We start from the raw sequence: 17,771 nt of genomic DNA, 5'->3' as shown, positions 1-17,771 counted from the left end.
GCCAGAGTTGTCATTTGTCCCTCACATGACAAAAGGAGGAGGAAGCCGGGGATCGGCCTTCCCAAACCCCCCCCACACACACACACACCTAAGTAACAACAACAACCACATCCTGCAAACAAACCGTCCCCCCTTGTTTAGCAGGCCAGCTGCAGCCGGCCTCGCTCACTAAGGCATTGTGGATGGATTAATTGAAATACCTGTCTCCAAAACTCGGATTTACACACTTGAAAAGCGCTCTTACTGAAACATTTGCAAATATTAGATTTATTAGGTTCACAAGTACATTAATCCAACGATGCTAAGTGAAATGTACTGATCTATCTATAGCTATACAGATTCACCTATCTCTAGGGAGCCCAATCTATCTCTCTATCTCTCTATCTATCTATCCCTGCACAGGGATAGATTCATAGATTCCAAGGCCAGAAGGGACCACTGTGAACATCTAGTTTGACCTCCTGTGTAACAGGCCGAGAACTTCCCGCAAAATAATTCCCAGAGCAGAGCTTTTAGAGAAAATCCCATTTTGAGGTTCTGCACTATTGTTATGCATTTGTATCTGTTTAACTGTATTTCTATCTATCCATCTATGGCTACACCCACTAATCTATCTATTGCCATTTATTCTTATCTATCATATATCGATTGCTGTACCTTCCAATATCTCCTCCCCATACGTTCCAATCTACCTAACCAGCTATATACATTCTTCACTGTTGTTATACATTCTTATCTATTTAATTTTCTGTCTGTCTACCCAGTTAATCTGGAGCTACACCTTCTAATCTATCTGTTGCTAGCTAGATCATCTATCAATAACATTTTATCATCTAATCTATTTTATCCATTGCTATACCCTCTCATTTATCTAATTGCTAGATAGATGAGCTATCAACATCTTATCATCTATCTATTGCTATAACTTCTTATCCATCCATCTATCTATCTATCCATCCATCCATCCATCCATCCATCTCTCCCAGAGTAGCAGTTGAAGACAACAACTTTTATTTTAACTCGGACATATTTTCAGCTCTAGAACATTTCTTTAAAAAGGTAAATTCGTTCGAGCCATCACCTTGCGCAAAGGTGACTGGGTCATTTAAAAGTCCGCAGGACCTGCAATTAAAGAGAAAAATCATATACAGCAGCACAAGAACAAAAAGGCTCTCTCTTTCCAAAGGGGGTTTGCTTTCCTGGTTCTCCTCCCTTCATTCTCATGTTGACTCTGGCTTTAAAGATGTTGTAAATTACTCAAAGTAAACCCTTTTTTTAAAATGCTCCCCCCAGCCCATCTGTATAACAAAGGCCAACTAGCTCGCCGGGGGGTCAATTACCTTAATATCTGAGAAGTACAAGACAGATAACTTTTCATCCCAAGACATAGTCTGAACCTGCCTTCTCCTGGGGGGCACTCCCCTCAACATGCCAGTGGCCTAAACACCCCCTAGATCGGGGTCCTTTGGCTTTTCTCTTTTTTAAATTTGGCTTCATGGAGATCACTTGACAAAAGAACCAGAATTTCCACCTTTTCTGCTTATGCAAAGAGGCCATTAGCTGCTTTCACTGGCTTTCTGTTGACACGGAGGCGAAACAGAGCTGGTTTTGCAGGTGCAGTGACCTCTCTGAAGTCTCATTCCCCCCAGCGCCCCAAGAAGAGAAAGATAAAATATTAACCCTCCCCCCACCGCAAAAAGTAAATCTGCACCCACCCACCCCTGCAAACAAAATAAAGGTAAGTACTTACTTAGCCCCCGCACCAGGTAAAACCTACTACTCAACAATAGTGCTGCCTTGTTTTTTTCCCTCTGTGCCAAGCACAAGGCTGGAGCCAATTTAGATATGCTATAAATTAAGAGGTTGCCATGGCCACCGCCTTCTCATTGGCCCTCGGCCTCTCTACGTTCCGCGAGACGTCACCAAATCTGAATAAGGATGCGCGAATTACTAAACTGGGAGACAAAGCTGAAGATGGGAACAGCGTGAAAGTGGAGAAAAGTCCCAACCAGCCATCTACACGTAGGAACACCGGGCTCCTGGCTTTTCCTGATTATTATGATTGTTATGTGTTATTATTAATCCCTTTCGTGGACCGGCTGCTTCCACAGAGGCACTGATGCTGCTCCAGGCCGAGATGCTGCTAAATTGAAAGGCACCGGGCAAGTCACCCCACCAGGATATCTTTGCTTGGCTTCCCCACATTGAACCTGCTGGGAGAGGTGTGGGGGGCGTGGGGGAAGAGTGGGGGGGGGTCTGGGAAGTCCACGCGACACTTTTTGCCTGCCCTCAGGACGCCCAGGAGAAGAAGGCAAGAAGCTGACAGTGTTGTTTTCCGTTTCCCCCCCTTGCGATCGCTTTCGGCGGCGGGGTGGGGGTTGCATTCTGCTTTATTTTGCTGGTCTCGCCTTCCTCTGCGGAGGTCATGATGGTGCATTGTGCAGGCTGCGAGCGGCCCATCCTGGACAGGTTTCTGCTGAACGTGTTGGACAGGGCATGGCACATTAAATGTGTCCAGTGCTGCGAATGCAAGTGCAACCTGACGGAGAAATGCTTCTCCAGGGAAGGCAAGCTTTATTGCAAAAATGACTTTTTCAGGTAAGTCCCGCAAGGAGGAACCCTTCCCCGCCTGCTTGGCTAGCATAGCGGGGCAAGGTTACAGAGCGATACCCTGCTTCTGCGCTTTGCCTAGCGTCCTAGCCACTAAGCTGAGCGCGTTCTGTAATTGGCACCTTGCTGGAGTCTCCTCCATCGGTCGCTGTGGACTCCCGATGCTGCAGAAGGAGTCAGATCTATATGCCACTCCAATTCCCCAAAGGAACCCTATATGTGCCTGTGGGGGGGGGGGGATCCATTTATTAGCCGCACGGCCAGGTCGGTTTCAGTGATTTTTTAAAATCCGCAGGCGTCTTGTTGTCCCTATTGTCAATTTCCTCCTTTTGCGATATTCCTCAGAGTTTTCTGTACAGAAGGGAAGATCCTAGAACTGGGGGGGGGGGGGCTCCACGCTCCTTGTTCGCTCTGTAACCCGATTCGAATGCTTTTAATGTAGGTATATGCACACGGTTGAGCCAGATCCGAGCGGATCGCACGCCAGGCGAGAGAGTATGGGTTTGTAGGTTACTTTAAAAAAAATCATTCCGGAGTACAGAAGAATAAAACTTCTCTCAACAGAAAACTGATTTTCGAATGCCCCGGGGCTTTAAAAACAAAGCTACTTGTATTGCGGAGAGACAGAGCGTAAATCAGAACTCAAGTGCAGAGAGGCCAGAGAGCGGAATATGGGGGGACATCACCAAACTCCTTTGCCCCAACATTCCTGCCTGAACTGGGAATTCTCAAAAGCACACTAAAGTTCCTAGCAAGGGTTAGGAGCAAGGCTTTGTGGTCTAATTGGCTATACGTGCGCAGAGCAAACTTGTCCTGTCCCGTCCCCTCCCCTCCCTCCCCCCCTTTTCTTTTAAATCAACAAATGAACTCATTGAAAATGTAAAATCGCCCTAAATATCGCCTGGCCTTTTGTTTCTGGCTGTAACTGAGGTAAATGTGGGCATTTGTTTAGCTAAAGGGTGAAAAGCTCAGGGGATGATTAATACAGAGTGGAGGGAGACGGCAGTTTTCCTAGTCCAGTAGGCCCTAATGAAGGTGAATTTGAATAGGTTAAGTGTCACACTCGCCTTTACACATGTAAACTACCTTTAACGGCCCCTTTGCATTCAGCACCCCTCACGCTGCAACTCCTTAAATGCCTTTAATGATTTTTGATAAGGTGCAGATGAGCCAATTATGCTCCAGGATAAGACAAAAAAATGACTTATGACTTCTAATGCTTTCACTAAATCAACGTCATGGAAAGTGAAGCTGTTAGAAGTTGTGTTTAAACAAGGGAGGGGAAAAAACAGTTTTATTCCTCACCTTCTCCCCCATCGTCCACCCCACTTCCACTAGCCCTCAAACCTCTAGGGAGCCCGAATCAACACCCCAAAGTGGAAACTAAATTACCTGCTTTGAAAAACAGATACGATTCTGTTGCTTGATATAGATCATTCCCTAGGAATAATATTCCCTTTCTGCAATGAATAATAATAATAATAATTAATAATAATCAATCATTCAATCAATCGGGGAGGGGGCTGGAATGCAGAATAAAAGGAGATCAAAACTAGACCCATTTTCAGCACTGGTGTGTGGGTTGTTTTATTGGGGAAGGGGGAGACCTTTTTAGGATCCTCATATCCCCTAGTCCCACTTGTATTTTGAATTAAATAAGCAGCCCTCTGTGTTTCTCTTTTGGAACTAACCACCCCTCTAACAACCAAAGTGTCCCGGTTAGATATTTACTAACTGAGATGTGACCTCATGGAAGAGAACAGGAATATTCATAGGAATTATGACTGTGAGGGAAAATCCATTGATTACCTCCTATGTCCTCGCGAAATGCAGCCTGAAAAAGGATGCAAACGCTCTGCAGCTTTCTGGTGGATACAGTGGGGTGTAAAAATTGCTCCATAAATCCCGCAAAACCAAAGCGGATCGTTATTTTTTACACCGAACCGTGGCCGCTCCTTAAAGCGGCCCATCTGCATCACAGGCATTCATGTGCATGTATAAAAACCTGGTCCACTTCCCTCGCCTTATTCTGAGCTGCGATCTAGCTACCAATGCATGTCTGCCCCAAAATACAGCTCCGAAAATTGCCCCTTCGCCTCCCAACTTGGGCGGCCCAAAGAGAAGGATTTTTCCCTTCCTCCGCGCCGTGTCTGAGCAAAAGCGAGTTGAGCAAATGCTGTAATGCCGAGGACACTTTCTACCTGCCGGAGATAAGGGAGGGATCAAACAAAACAGACACCCCAGAATATTTCCCATGGAGACGGAACTATTGAAGTGCGGGTGAGGGGGGTGTCCATTTGTATGGAGTCAAACAAGGGCACTCGGTGCTGGGCGATCATTCACAAGTAAACGCGAGTCCTCTCTTGGGCTACTGGAGACGCGTTTTGCTCGCCGCCAGAGGAATCATTTTGCGCACGCATTTTGTTGGCGACCAAATCCGCTTTCCTTTCATTGTCGGAATCCAGGCAATCGCTTTCATGGCCTCATCTCCCCACCCCCTCCACCCACGCGCCTGCAGTTGGGGGGATGCACTTATAGGGGACTGGGAGGCCGGGGCGCTAAGCACCCGGGTATTTACTTTCCTCCTCTCTCTCTCTCTCTCTCTCTCTCGCTCGCTCCGGTTTTAGGCGGTTCGGTACCAAATGCGCAGGCTGCTCCCAAGGCATCTCTCCAAGCGACCTCGTCAGGAAAGCCCGAAACAAAGTCTTTCACCTGAACTGTTTCACGTGCATGGTTTGCAACAAACAGCTCTCCACCGGAGAGGAACTTTATATCATAGACGAAAACAAATTCGTTTGCAAAGAGGACTATTTGAACTCGCCCAGCCTAAAGGAAGGGAGCCTCAACTCAGGTACGGAGCCTCCGCCAGCCTCTAACCGGGGGTGGGACCGTAGAGGCCTAGCATAGGTGTGAATTTAAAACGCATCCGGGAGGGGATTTTAGTTTCTTATTCCAACAGCAAATTCTAGAAAACTGCAAATTCTAGAAAACAAGAAGGGTTTTGAAGTCTTTTTTGTATTGGCTGGGCCTCTCTCTCTCTCTCTCTCTCTCTCACACACACACACACACACACACACACACACGCTCTGGCATCAGATACAACCTGAGCTATCGCTGTCCGATACCCACAAGTGTGGGTGTATTGGGGGGGATCCTTTACCGATTTATTATTTTCGATCTTTATACATATATCTGGGTCCCCTCCCCCTTTTCTTTTTTTCCTATTTCTCAAAATACGGACGGTTCGGAGAGGGTGGAGGGAGAGCAGAAAAGTGGACTAAAACCTGGGGGGAGGGGCTGGGGGGAAGGGGCTGGAGTGGGAGGAGGATGCAGGGTAAAGCCAGGGTTGGAAGTGAAGAGCGAAGAGATTTTTCCACTTAAAAAAAATCCAGGCCGCACATTCAGCAGGCGCTGGGGCAAAGCGACCGCTGTCAATTACATTTACAGACCCAGCTGGGAACATGTGACCAGACCCGGGAAGGGGGATGTGGCAGTTTGGGGAGACAGCTGTTTTTCCGGGTTCCTGTTTGATTTGGGCTACGAACATTACCTTCCCCTAAACGCCATCCACGCTCTGCGATCTTTAAAAAATCCCCATGGCTTGGGATATTTTCCCGGCTTCCTTATGTGCGAAGAGACTCCAGACAAGGCCCCAAGCGCCCAACCCTCGCTCAGGGGAGCGATCCCTTCACTGCCATGGGGCTAACAGTGCCTGAGGCCTTCCACTTTCTCCCTCTACTGATAAACTGCCTTCCTTTCCCCTAGAATCACACACAGATCCTCAGATTTTCCTTCCTTTCTCTGTCAGAGCCCCTCATAAAACGCAATGGATGGAATGCCCCAGCTCCCCCGCTCTGTTAGTCTGCTGTGTCTGTGTCTCATTGCGGCGTGTGTGAGCAGTGCAGGCTATTCGCATTCACAGGAGCACGCGTTGTGGGCCCGATGCTCCTCTCTTTAGGCAGAGGCGGAACTCCCGTTTGACTTCCTTGGAAGCTGTCTCGGCATCAGGGCAGCGGGATCGGGTCCTCACTGGCACAGCGGTCTATGCCTGTGGCCTGTGCTCACCCCCTTCCCTGGGGTCATACCTGCGGCTGGATCTTGCCAGGCGGCTCCCTTGGGCGCTGCTCTGAGCCAGGCGAGCAGAGGTTGCCCGGCGGTCTTCACATTAGGGGCCTGTTTGGGAGCGGGGGAGGCGGGCAGCTGGCCTATTTCCGATCCCAGGGTCAGGGTTTTGCTGGCTCCGAAGCGTGGGGGGATGAGCCAGGGCCAAGGCGGTGAATGAAATCCCCGAGCCCCGGTGGTTACAGCCAAGGCTTTGTGGCAGGGGTTCTTATTCCCCAGCTATGGCTCGATTTGTGTCTTAAAGGAAAACGCTCAGCTGGTCCAAACGAAAGCGCTTCCTTCCCCAGTGTGGGAGCCTTGGACAGCACCCTCTATGCCAATGGGTTGCAAATCTGCCATCCGGATCCAGTCACCCTGTCGTAAATCCGATGCGACGCCACCGAAGCCAGAGGTTTCACACCGGAGTCACACCCTCTGCCTGCCCGAGTGGCAGAAAAGGCCGGGGGTGTTGTGTTTCCCTGTTGCCACATAGCCCGATGAGCCCATGTTGCTGCTAATTCAGACCCCTCATTAACTCTTCGTGGTGTTCACTGGGAGTGATTGATTCGTGTTAAATTAGCGCAGAGAGTTAGGAGGATCTAGCCTCCAAAGAAGTTCAACCCCCCCCCTCCCCGGGAGGGACAGTGGGGGTGAAGGTCCCGTCTCTGCCCAGAGTCATCCATCTCCCTCTGCCTCTCCCTTGCAGTGTCCTCCTGTACAGACAGAAGTTTGTCCCCGGATCTTCAGGACCCCATGCAGGATGATACAAAGGAAACAGACAACTCCACCTCCTCGGACAAAGAGACCACCAACAACGAGAACGAGGAACAGAACTCGGGCACCAAGAGGAGGGGACCTCGGACTACAATTAAAGCCAAGCAACTGGAGACTCTCAAGGCTGCCTTTGCTGCTACCCCCAAACCTACCAGGCACATCCGGGAACAGCTGGCCCAGGAGACAGGGCTCAACATGAGAGTGATCCAGGTACAGACAAGCGCAGCTACAAGAGGTGTCATAGCAGAGCATAGGAGAAAGGATCAAAAACAGGGACTAGAGTGACCGCCCATAGCATCGCCATCTGCTTAACCAGGTGGGGCGAGCACGTATCCGAGTCATTCCTGCTTCCCTCTCTTTGGATCCCTTGGGGTCCAGCTCCCAGCCACCTACTTTTGTTACATCACAGCCTGTCGCCATGGAGATGACTGTGACGTCCCAAACTCAGCAGTCCCACTTCAGGGCTGTGAGAAGTGGGAGGGGGAGGAGGGGGACAGAAAATTCTGATATTTAAAGAAAAGGGTTCTGGCAAGATGCCAAAGTGTCGGAGGAAATTGGCATATATTAACAAAGGCGAGGCCAAGTAGATCTTTGCCATGAATATCTCCCCTTGGTAATAATTATACATACCCCTTTAAGAGGCTTTACGAATGAGGTAAGCCCCCACTTTATAGATGGGGAAACTGAGGCACAAGGCAGCGAAGTGATTTGCAAAGGTTCATCCATGTGGCAAAGCTGGAACTCGAACTTAGGACCCCTCACTCCCACGCCACTGCTCAATTCTTGCTGTCCCTCTTGTGGTGTTCTCTAGATACTGAACTCTTCCTCTCGCCTAACCAAGAGGACAATTTCCTCTTGTCAATATTATGATAACAGTTCTAATAATTGGCCACTGTTAGTACTAGCGATGATGATCAGAGATTTTGTTTTGAAAGCTCTCTAGTTATATAATTGTTTTCTTCATCTGAAGAGTCCTCAGGCGAAAGCCAGCACTCAGTCTCAAGCATTGGTGTGCTTAGCGCCCCCTCCGGAGCCCACTGAACTCGATGGAAAGGCTCCAGTCCTTTGGACCTGGCCCTTACGCCAGACGTGGATCTGCAGACGTGCTGACCAACCCAGGCCTGGAGTTTGGGACTCAGCCTTTCCCGTGCGGGTTTGAGCCCCCCACGCACTCTGGGCAGCGCTTTGAGTGAGTTATCCAAAGTGGATCGACTCCCATCGATTTCAGTGAGCTTCGGATCAGACCCAAGTTCTCTAAAGAACTGACTCAGCTCCCATTGAGGTCAATGAAAAGGCTCCGGTTGACATCAGTGGGAGATGATGCCAACCCAAATGGAGGCCATGTTAGCCAAAAACAAAAAACGATCAAGCAGTCCCCAGTAGACTCCGGGTCTATAGGCTGTATCTGGTGCTGGATGCAAAATCCAGCAGGCCGGATTATTACATCTCCATCCAATACCTGATGGCAAGTTCTTCCAAACACGATGTCAACCAGATGCCTCAACCTTCGTTCAGTTCCCTGCTTACTTATTTGAAGCAATGTCAGTTCTTCATTAAAATCTCTTTATCCTGTATTTGCCTGGTGGGACTTTCAGGCTAAGCCAGTCAGCGGAAAAGAGTTCAGAACGGTCCCCGCCCAAAAATCCACTAATCATAAATTAAAAGTGAAAATCATAAAAAAAGTTGCAAAGCAAAGGGGGTTCTAGAGAAGAAATTAACATCAGTCCTTTAAACTGGGTCAACCCGAGAGCTGTCTGTCTTGACATTTTGCAACAAGATTTATTCACAGTGTTGGTTAAGAGAATCTGCACATTTATATTAAAGAGGAAATTGGGGAGGAATCAAAACAAGTCCCAAAACAGAGACATAGATTGAGGTAAACCAGAGAAGAATGTTCGGGTCTCTTGCTACTGCTGAAGTAATACTTTCAAAGGCGTTTTTGCCGTACTGTTGGCAAATATATAGTGTTGAGCGTGTAAAAAAAAATTGTTCCAGACCAAACAAAAGGGGGGATGGAGTGTTCTGTATTTCACCTCTGAAATCTGCAAGATGGGAAAATGTCCAAGAATGCCTGTCTTGCCCCCCACCTCCCGCTTTAGCATCGGGCGCTGTACATATTCTCCGTGTTCTCATTTATCGCTATACATTTCTATCTGTCTCCATACACTCTGTATTGCTCTACGTTTCTGTCGATGGGTGGATAGCTAGATTAGGAAAGCAGGCACCCCCACAACTGTTTGCAGTTTGAAAAGTCCCTTTAATTGCCTTTATGAATATGTCTTCTCGGCTTTAGAGGAGGGGGGGGTAGGAAGCACACTTCATTATAAACCTCTCCAAGGGTGTGCAAAAATCCTTCACTCTTGGATGGTTCTCAGAGTTCATTCGCAACTTTCCTCTTCTTTTTAATTCAAAGCCAATCTGCTCCACTGGCTAAACTGCAGAGTTTAATCCCCCGGTTGGAAGTTTCTCTTCATTTTTCTTCAGAGCCTCTTCGCCTGCCTCTTGTAAAGGGTCCAGAAAGTATTCAGCTTGTCCAAAGAATGGGAAAGTGGATCTTCGGGGAGCCTGTCAGCTGGGAGTTGGCGGGGGGGAGGATGTGACTTGCTGCTGCCTTCATCTGGCAAATCCTGCAGGAGAAACTTGGAACATCTTGAGGCGATCATGTGAAGGGAACCCGTTTCTTAGCTGGCATCCTATTAACACCACCAGCTTCCTGGGCTGGCTGTATACGTGTGTACCGCAGCAGATCTATGCGCCCCTACATCGCAGAGACCAGTCCGTGCGTTAGTCGATTAGTCTGGAGACCGCGGCCGCCCTGGGGCAGACACGTAGTGCAGGAGACAGGCCAGGCCCGTTAAAAGCAGGCAGATCAGAACTCTTGCGCCGGCCTCTCCAAAGCGCCCGTGTGGCTTGACGGGGCCTTGGGAGGCAGCTGGCGGGAGCTGGGGGGCTGGGTGGGGGATGTTGTCACCACGTTGCTGATGTTGTTTAATTTGCCCGCAGGTTTGGTTCCAGAATCGAAGGTCCAAAGAGAGGAGAATGAAACAGCTGAGCGCGCTGGGGGCCAGGAGGCATGCCTTCTTCAGGAGTCCTCGGCGCATGCGCCCTCTGGGAGGCAGGCTGGATGAATCTGAAATGTTGGGTTCTACCCCTTACTCTTATTATGGAGGTAATGAGCATTTTATGGATCACTTCCTGGATGACCTCCTAACACTCTTTGTATTCAAACATTGTAAAAACAAAACAAACACAGATCCCAGAGCAAACAAATTAAGGCTGGAGGAATCTTTCTTTTTCTTTCTTTCATTCTTTCTTTCTTCTTGATCATTTTTCATTCCTTCACTTTTCTTTGTCTTTCTTTCTTTCATTCATTTTTATTTGATTATAGTTCTTTCTTTCTTTTCTTTCTTGTTCATCCATTCATTTGTTCATTTGTATTTGATTATTGTTCTTCTTCATTTTTCTTTCTTTCCATTTTTCTATCTTTCTTGTTCATTCATTTGTTCATTTTATTTGATCATTGTTCATTCTTTCATCTTTCTTTTTTCTTGTTCATCAATTCATTTGTTCATTTTTGTATTTGATCACTGTTCCTTCTTTCATTTTTCTCCCCTGTTAATCGATTTATTTGTTCGTTCTTTTCTATTTGATCACTGTTCTTTCTTTCTTTTGTTCATTTGTTCTTTCTTTCTCGTTTCTTTTTATTCTTTCTTTTGCCACCTTTAGAAATTAAGGCTCTGAAGTGTATTACATTTTATAGCATTTCATTGTGTCTTTTAAACGAGAGAGCCCGCTACTTGCGTTCTGTATTAACTGGCCGTAAGACTCTGGAGTTTGTCTTTAAGGGAAGGTCTTGGTGCTTTCTCCCAATCCGGTTCACGCCACTTCCTTCCAAAGTGTTAGCTCCGGATTCTCTTCATTGTTACCGCCTTTCCTGGCTGGGTGCGGGGGGGGGGGAAGGAATTTGTGGGTCTGGTAAAATTGTTACCTTCTGTGCCCTGAAGATCGCCTGAGTGGAGCAAACCCCGGCGCGTAGGCCCTTGTCCTATTTCCGGGAGCTCCGCAGCCGGGAGAAGTCGGGGAGCCGTGCTTCCCGGGTGTGTCTCCTTCTACTCGGCGATTGTACATAGACAGGAAGAGATGCGGTCTTTGGGGGACTTTGCCGCCTCTCGTGCCCCTAGGGGTTAGATCGCACCCATGCGCTGCTGATGCAATCTGGGATTCCCGAGAGAAAGGAAAGAGTTAATCTCCAGTTAAAGTCCCTCTCCGTCCCGTACGTGAAGGGTTCCGGAGTTCACAGGAGCTGCGCGGGGCGCCATAGAGAAACTCCCGCTGTGATGCTGTAGGGCTCGATCCTCCAAACTTTACTACTGGGGGTAAATTTACTGCTCCGGCGCGCGGTCCTGCCGGTTACCTTACTCCTGTCCTGTCCACAGCCAGGGGCCGGATTCTGACCTCAGTTACCCCTGGTGTGAATCCGGATTCACACCGGTGTAACCGACCCCAGATTCTGGCTCTGTAGGACTCGTCGCCTGAATAAAGTTTACTCCCAGGAGTAAACGCTCCGGATTTAGACGCACAGTTGGCAAATGGTCATGAAACCCACCTCACAGACAGGAGGAGAAAGATGCCTTCCCTGCGGCTTGGGGGCTGTTTCCTGGCCAGAGGAGAGGCGCGGTGAGGGGCTGGGGGGTGTGGTTGTGTCGATTTGGCTTTTGAGGCAGAAGGGGATTCCCTCGTCTCCCAGTCCCTCCCTTAGAAATACATCGCATGGCAGATGGAGCGCGCTCCTGCCCTTACAGAGACTGGGTGGGTTTTTTAAAGGAAGCATCATTTGTACAGAAAGTAACACGGGAAAGGCAGGGGGCTGCCCTGCCTCTGCCGCTGCTCCCCAGCAGCGAAACCCGGGGATGCTGTGAGTTCATTGCCGCGGGGCTTCGGCTAGCGCGTCCACAAACCCGCCCAAGGCGCTCGGAGTTCAGAGGGGCCCGGCAGCCCCAGCCCCAGGCTGTAATGGAATCTCGCTGGGTTCGAGGAGTTTGAATACAACATATTCCCAAACTTTCCTTCTTCCCATCCCTCCATCCCTTCCTCTTTCCATCCCTCCATCCCTTCCTCTCTCCTTCTTTCCATCCCTCCATCCTTTTTTCTTTCTTCCCATTCCTCCATCCTTTTTTCTTTCTTTCCATTCCTCCATCATTTTCTCTTTCCATCCCTTCCTCTTTCCTTCTTTCCATCCTTCCAACCCTTCATCTTTCCTTCACTTTCTTTCCATCTCTCTCTCTCTCTCTCTCTCTCGCCCCCGCTGCTCATTGGCCCGGAGATACCGATCACGGATCATTCTCGCCCAGAAACCAAAGAGCTAAGGACCCAACTGGCCAAGGCAGCGGGTAGGAGGGAAGGTGAGGGCCGGTTGCCATGACTTTGCCACCCTTCCTGTGGCATCTGTTTGAAAGGTCGTCGCCCCCCCCACCCCCGCAGCCGCCCACATCCCCCCGCCCTCCCTCGCCCTGAATGCGAGCTCAGCTTGTCGAGATCTCCTCTAATCCCCCTGTTAGAGATTCCGTCCGGTCCTTGGCCAAGTTTGCACCCCTGCAGCAAGTAAGAAAGGGGCATTGTGATGAAGCTGTCTGAATGAACAGAGCCCCGCTCCCACTCAGCCCCCGCCCCCCCGCGTGTGTGCCCGGGAACAAAGCTCCAGCTGCCCCCTTTTGTACCTCTTTCAGACGGCATTTGTTCCAATTACCTCCGAGCTCCCGGAGCATATGGAAGGTCACTATCACAGGGGCCGGGCCCTGCGTGTTTGCTAGTTGTTTTCTCCCCCTTGTCGGCTCCTTCCCCTCCCCGCTCGGGCCATGTGGCCCCTCGAAATTCGGCCCCTTCACGACACGCAGGGGCCGATCTCTCCCTAGCGGTGCCTGTTGGGGTGCGGGTGTGTAGGGGGGTCATTGCCCCGCCACTGAAGGCAGCTTGGGATGGGGGGGGCGCTGAAAGTTGGAGCTAGCCCTAGCTGGGGGTTGCCAGCCTGCCTGGCTGCTGCGTGAGCTGGGGGCTTAGAAAAATGACCCCTCCCTTGCAACCCTGCCATTGCTGAGCGGGGGAAAAATCCTCCTGTTCTTTCCTTCTGTGCCAGCTAAATAAGAGATTTTTTTCCATCCAGCCATTTACACAATCTCTCTCTCTCTCTCTCTCTCTCTCTCTCTCTCTCTCTCTCTCATCCTCCTCCTGTATCTAGAGAGAAAGATCTCCCTGGAGTTGTGAGGGTAGTTTTGTTTTGTTTTGTTTTGTTTTGTTTTTTTAACAGAGCGCTATAGACAGTGACACCTTTTCTAGTTCTTTTTATTAATTTTTGGTCAGTTACAATTATGGAGACTATTTTGTTTTTAGGTTTGGGAAGAAATTCAGCGCGTTCAGTTTCTCCTCCCCCCCCCCCCCCAGGTTTCTAATCCTGTCCAGGATTTCGCGGCTTTCCAGAGACTTCCGCTATTTTCAAAGATTCCGACTGCGATGCTGTTGTTCTGGGGGGTGCTGGGGGAAGGTTGCTTGTCAGGATGAAAGCGCAATCAATGTCGATATTACTTAGGGGGGTTCATCGACTTAAATACACTGTTTTTTCCATCCGCTCCCACTTATTTGAAGCAAAACCTTTTAAACATTACAACCTAATCCCATTTCCCTCCGGAAAATATTTATTAGACGTGTTGTTATAATTCTATCTCCTCTGAAAGCATTTCCGCTTTATCTGGTTAGTGGAAGACGTTGGGGTTATTAACGGTTACAGTCACTAGTGCCCGGTTAGGAATCTGTTTATTCTGTTCTTTTGCACGTGATGAAAGTGGGATATTCTGCAGCTTGGTGGCTTCCGAAAAAAGCGCGCAAGTGTCAGATACAAATCTCTGTAGCTGATAAAAATGTCCCGGGTTCTGATCCTAGACCTTGCTCGCCCGTTGGACAATTGAGCTGGATAATTGTGGGACCCCAGTAACGCGTTTGAACCAATCCCTCCCTGGTTTTTGTCACAGGATCTGGAAATCGGTGTCCTTCGGCTTAGGGTGGGGACAGGCAGTGAAAGACGCAGCCAGCAAATAAATGCCGGACCCTGAAAGCTCACTTGCATGAGCTGCTCTTCTGTGGTGGAGCAAAAGCGACGGGCCAGGCGGCTGCAAAGGCCTGCCCCTCTCCGCGTTGCTGTACCCGGACCCCTTGACCGCCTTTGCGCGTGTGTTGGGTACCGGCAGCGGGGAGAGAGGTGCGCACCTGGCCCCCGGGGCTGTGTGGCCCTACGCGCAGACAATTCGCAGCCGCTCCTGGGGGTGGGAGGCGCTAGCTCCGGCCAGTCCCGGAAAACCCTCGGGCTCTGCGCTGGGGGAGTCTGGCTTCAGCTGGGCCGGGAAGGCTCTGGAGCGCCCCGGCCCCGCCTCACCCTCCTCTCTCTCCCCTGCTCCAGATTACCAAGGAGACTACTACGGGCCAGGCGGGAACTACGATTTTTTCCCCCACGGGCCTCCCTCGCAAGCCCAGTCCCCAGCAGACTCCAGCTACCTTCCAACCTCAGGGCCCGGCTCCACGCCCCTGGGGCCCCTGGAGCCCCCGCTCCCCGGACACCACTCCTCCGAAAACCAAAGGTACACCGACATGATCTCGCACCCTGACACCCCGAGCCCCGAGCCGGGCCTGACCGGCTCGCTGCACCCCATTCCCGGCGAGGTCTTCAGCGGCGGCCCCAGCCCCCCTTTCTCCATGTCCAGCAACAGCGGGTACAGCGGCCCCCTCTCGCATCCAAACCAGGAGCTGAACGAGGCAGCGGTGTGGTAGGGCTGACCCAGCCAGAGGGTGTGGGGGTGCTGGGGACCCCCGGCTCCCTCTGCCCCAGGCAGATCCAGCCTCCTCGTCCCAGCCCCGGCTAAGACACCAGGAACCAAAACCGGCCGCCTGACACTGATGCCAAAATTCTCCGGAGTCCCACCCCCACCCCAAGCCACAGGACACAGGCCGCGGGGGATCCCCGCACTCAGTGTCTTTTTTCCTCGCCACGTGTGAGCAGGCACGGCTGCCGAAACGTGCCAATGCTGACTAACCTCTGCAAGGATCTGAAGCAGCATCTCTTGGACCAAAGCTGAACTGGACTGGATCACAGATTTCCTGATTGACTGGACTGCCTACTTTTCGGGGGCGGGGGGGGGCTTTTCTTTCTTTCTTTCTTTCTTTCTTTCTTTCTTTCTTTCTTTCTTTCTTTCTTTCTTCAATCCAGAATTGCATCTTTTTAATCTTAATCTGGAAAGGGGGGAACCCCCTCATAATCCACTTTTTTTTAATTAGAAGGTTCGTTTTGTGGTGATGGAGGTGGGAATGGGAATTGGTGTGTCTTGCAAAAGAAAACCTTCACTGATGACAAGGCGACCCCTCGTGGTTAGTTCTGGTTTAGCTTTCCAGGACTGTGGAACTTTAATGTTTGGAGAATCTTGGGGTTTGTTTTGTTTTCCACTGGGCAGAAATATAACTAAAACTACCAATAAAAAAGCGATCCAAGTCCGAATGTCTCTGGCAAACACCACTTCAAACCCAAAAGTTTATTGGAGGCCACACGGATTGAAGGATGTATTATAGTTTTTGCTTCTAGTTTCTTTATTTTGTATAAAGAAGAAACAAATAAAGTATGTTTTTGTGTTTACTGGTTATTTATTGTACTTTAGTCAACTAATGCTCCAACATTTTTATATTCTTAAGGGGGGGGGTGAGAGGGGAGTGACAGGAAAGAGGTTTGCTTAAAAAAATTTAAAAGGCTAATAATTTTTAAAAAGAAAAGAAATTGTTTTTCAAAAGCCTTGTGGATTTCCTTTCACCACTGCCTCTTGCAGCTGGTGGCAGCGTGACTAGCTCGTGTCGTTCAGAGTGAATACAAGGCCTGTTAGTTAACTAATCCTCATTTACCTGGTCCCTTTTTTTAAGAAAAGGAAAGAAGCAACTGGGGTTTAAAAAATTCTGCCACAATAGCTTTAGCTTCTTGACATTGTTGGAAAAACTCTGGCACGAGACAGTGCAGCTGAAATATTGTGCAGCGAGCGCTCTTCTTTACAATGTACTGTAATGGTGCTGCCCAGTGTCAGAGGTATTTATTGGTTAGTGTTATTATAGCCCCCCTCCAGCATTCGGCAAGAAGTGTCTATGACATCAGGGGTTTAATCTTGCAGTCCTGACTCAGCTGAGTAGCCCTTACTCACGGAAGTACCCAATTTCTGCAGGCCCATTAAAACCCTTGTGAGTCAGGAGAGCTCCAATGCCAGGCTCCAATGCCAAGTCATCTTCCCTCAGAGAGGTTTGCCAGGCTTTCGTCAAACTGCCAAGCCCATCCGAGTCAAGGGACCGAAAGACTTTCATTGGCTTCATCAGTGGGCTTTGGATCGAGCCACCGTGAGATTCAAGGAGGGGTTGCTTTCAGTTTGTTTTTGCCTCTTGAAATTCATACTAGCTTGAGGTCAATGCATACACAACACAGGCAAAGAGTGATAATGGATGTTTTGATTATCTTTTCATCTTCTCTGCAAACCACCCCCACCCCCCCAAACAAGTCTCCAACCCTACCCAGAAATTTATGATTTACCAAGTGAGTGCCGCACTTGTCACAATAGCCCAAGAAAAGAGACGGAGTGAGACAATTTTAATTAGGCAGCCACATTTCTCTCCTCCTCCTGCAGCAGCAGCCCGAGAGAAGAAGAAAGCCCGTTCGGAGAGGGCGGAATTGTACACAGTGCAGCCCAGCCAGCAAGGGCGGAATCAGTAGAACAGCAGCTATGGGATTCTGTAACTACTCTGTTTGCCTCAGCGCTAAGCAGCTTTATCGCTGTAACTAGCTAGGTGATCAGTTTTGTTAAAATAAAATTGTCTGCAATGATTGGTTTAAAAGTGTGTGTGTGTGTGTGAGAGAGAGAGACAGACCTCAGTTTCTCAGCATGAATAGCTGAAGGATGTAATTCAATTGTTTTATACCCATAATCTTGTCACACACACGTACAAACGCGACTGACACAGATGCACAACTAGACACACAGCCAGAGGCACACACACACCCCTGTTTTCTTTTCAATGCTACTTTACAATTCTGGAAATAATTGCCCTGGTTTTTTTTTTAATCACCCCCATGCAAACAAGGCCTCTCTCTGCTAAGAAGCAAGTGCTGCCCATGGGGGTGTTAGGAGTGAGGCTTTCGGGGGTAGAATGGGGGCTGTGAGACACATGTTGATTTCAAACTATGGGTGCGTCATCAGAGCAGAGGTATGGGAAAGGCT

General features: G+C 49.4%; 1 protein-coding gene and 1 long non-coding RNA gene across 2 annotated transcripts; one reads left to right on the top strand and one right to left on the bottom strand.

Moving 5' to 3' along the window:
* Positions 1-994: 994 nt before the first annotated feature.
* LOC311531641 lies at positions 995-1,806 on the bottom strand. The gene is made up of 2 exons (XR_014714256.1): positions 1,751-1,806; positions 995-1,122 (listed from the first exon to the last, which is right to left on the bottom strand). It is a non-coding gene; the product is annotated as an uncharacterized lncRNA (long non-coding RNA).
* Positions 1,807-2,274: 468 nt separating this feature from the next.
* LHX5 (LIM homeobox 5) lies at positions 2,275-16,146 on the top strand. The gene is made up of 5 exons (XM_084648642.1): positions 2,275-2,598; positions 5,238-5,461; positions 7,418-7,695; positions 10,489-10,654; positions 14,933-16,146. The coding sequence occupies exons 1-5, from the start codon at positions 2,426-2,428 to the stop codon at positions 15,298-15,300; spliced, it is 1,209 nt and encodes a 402-aa protein (XP_084504768.1). The 5' UTR covers positions 2,275-2,425; the 3' UTR covers positions 15,301-16,146.
* Positions 16,147-17,771: the final 1,625 nt, after the last annotated feature.

This window comes from Lepidochelys olivacea, assembly GCF_965140295.1.
Source record: "Lepidochelys olivacea isolate rLepOli2 genome assembly, chromosome: 15".
NCBI lineage: Eukaryota > Metazoa > Chordata > Testudines > Cheloniidae > Lepidochelys > Lepidochelys olivacea.
Note: the sequence above shows the minus strand (reverse complement) of the source record. Positions and strands in the feature narration are given on the sequence as shown.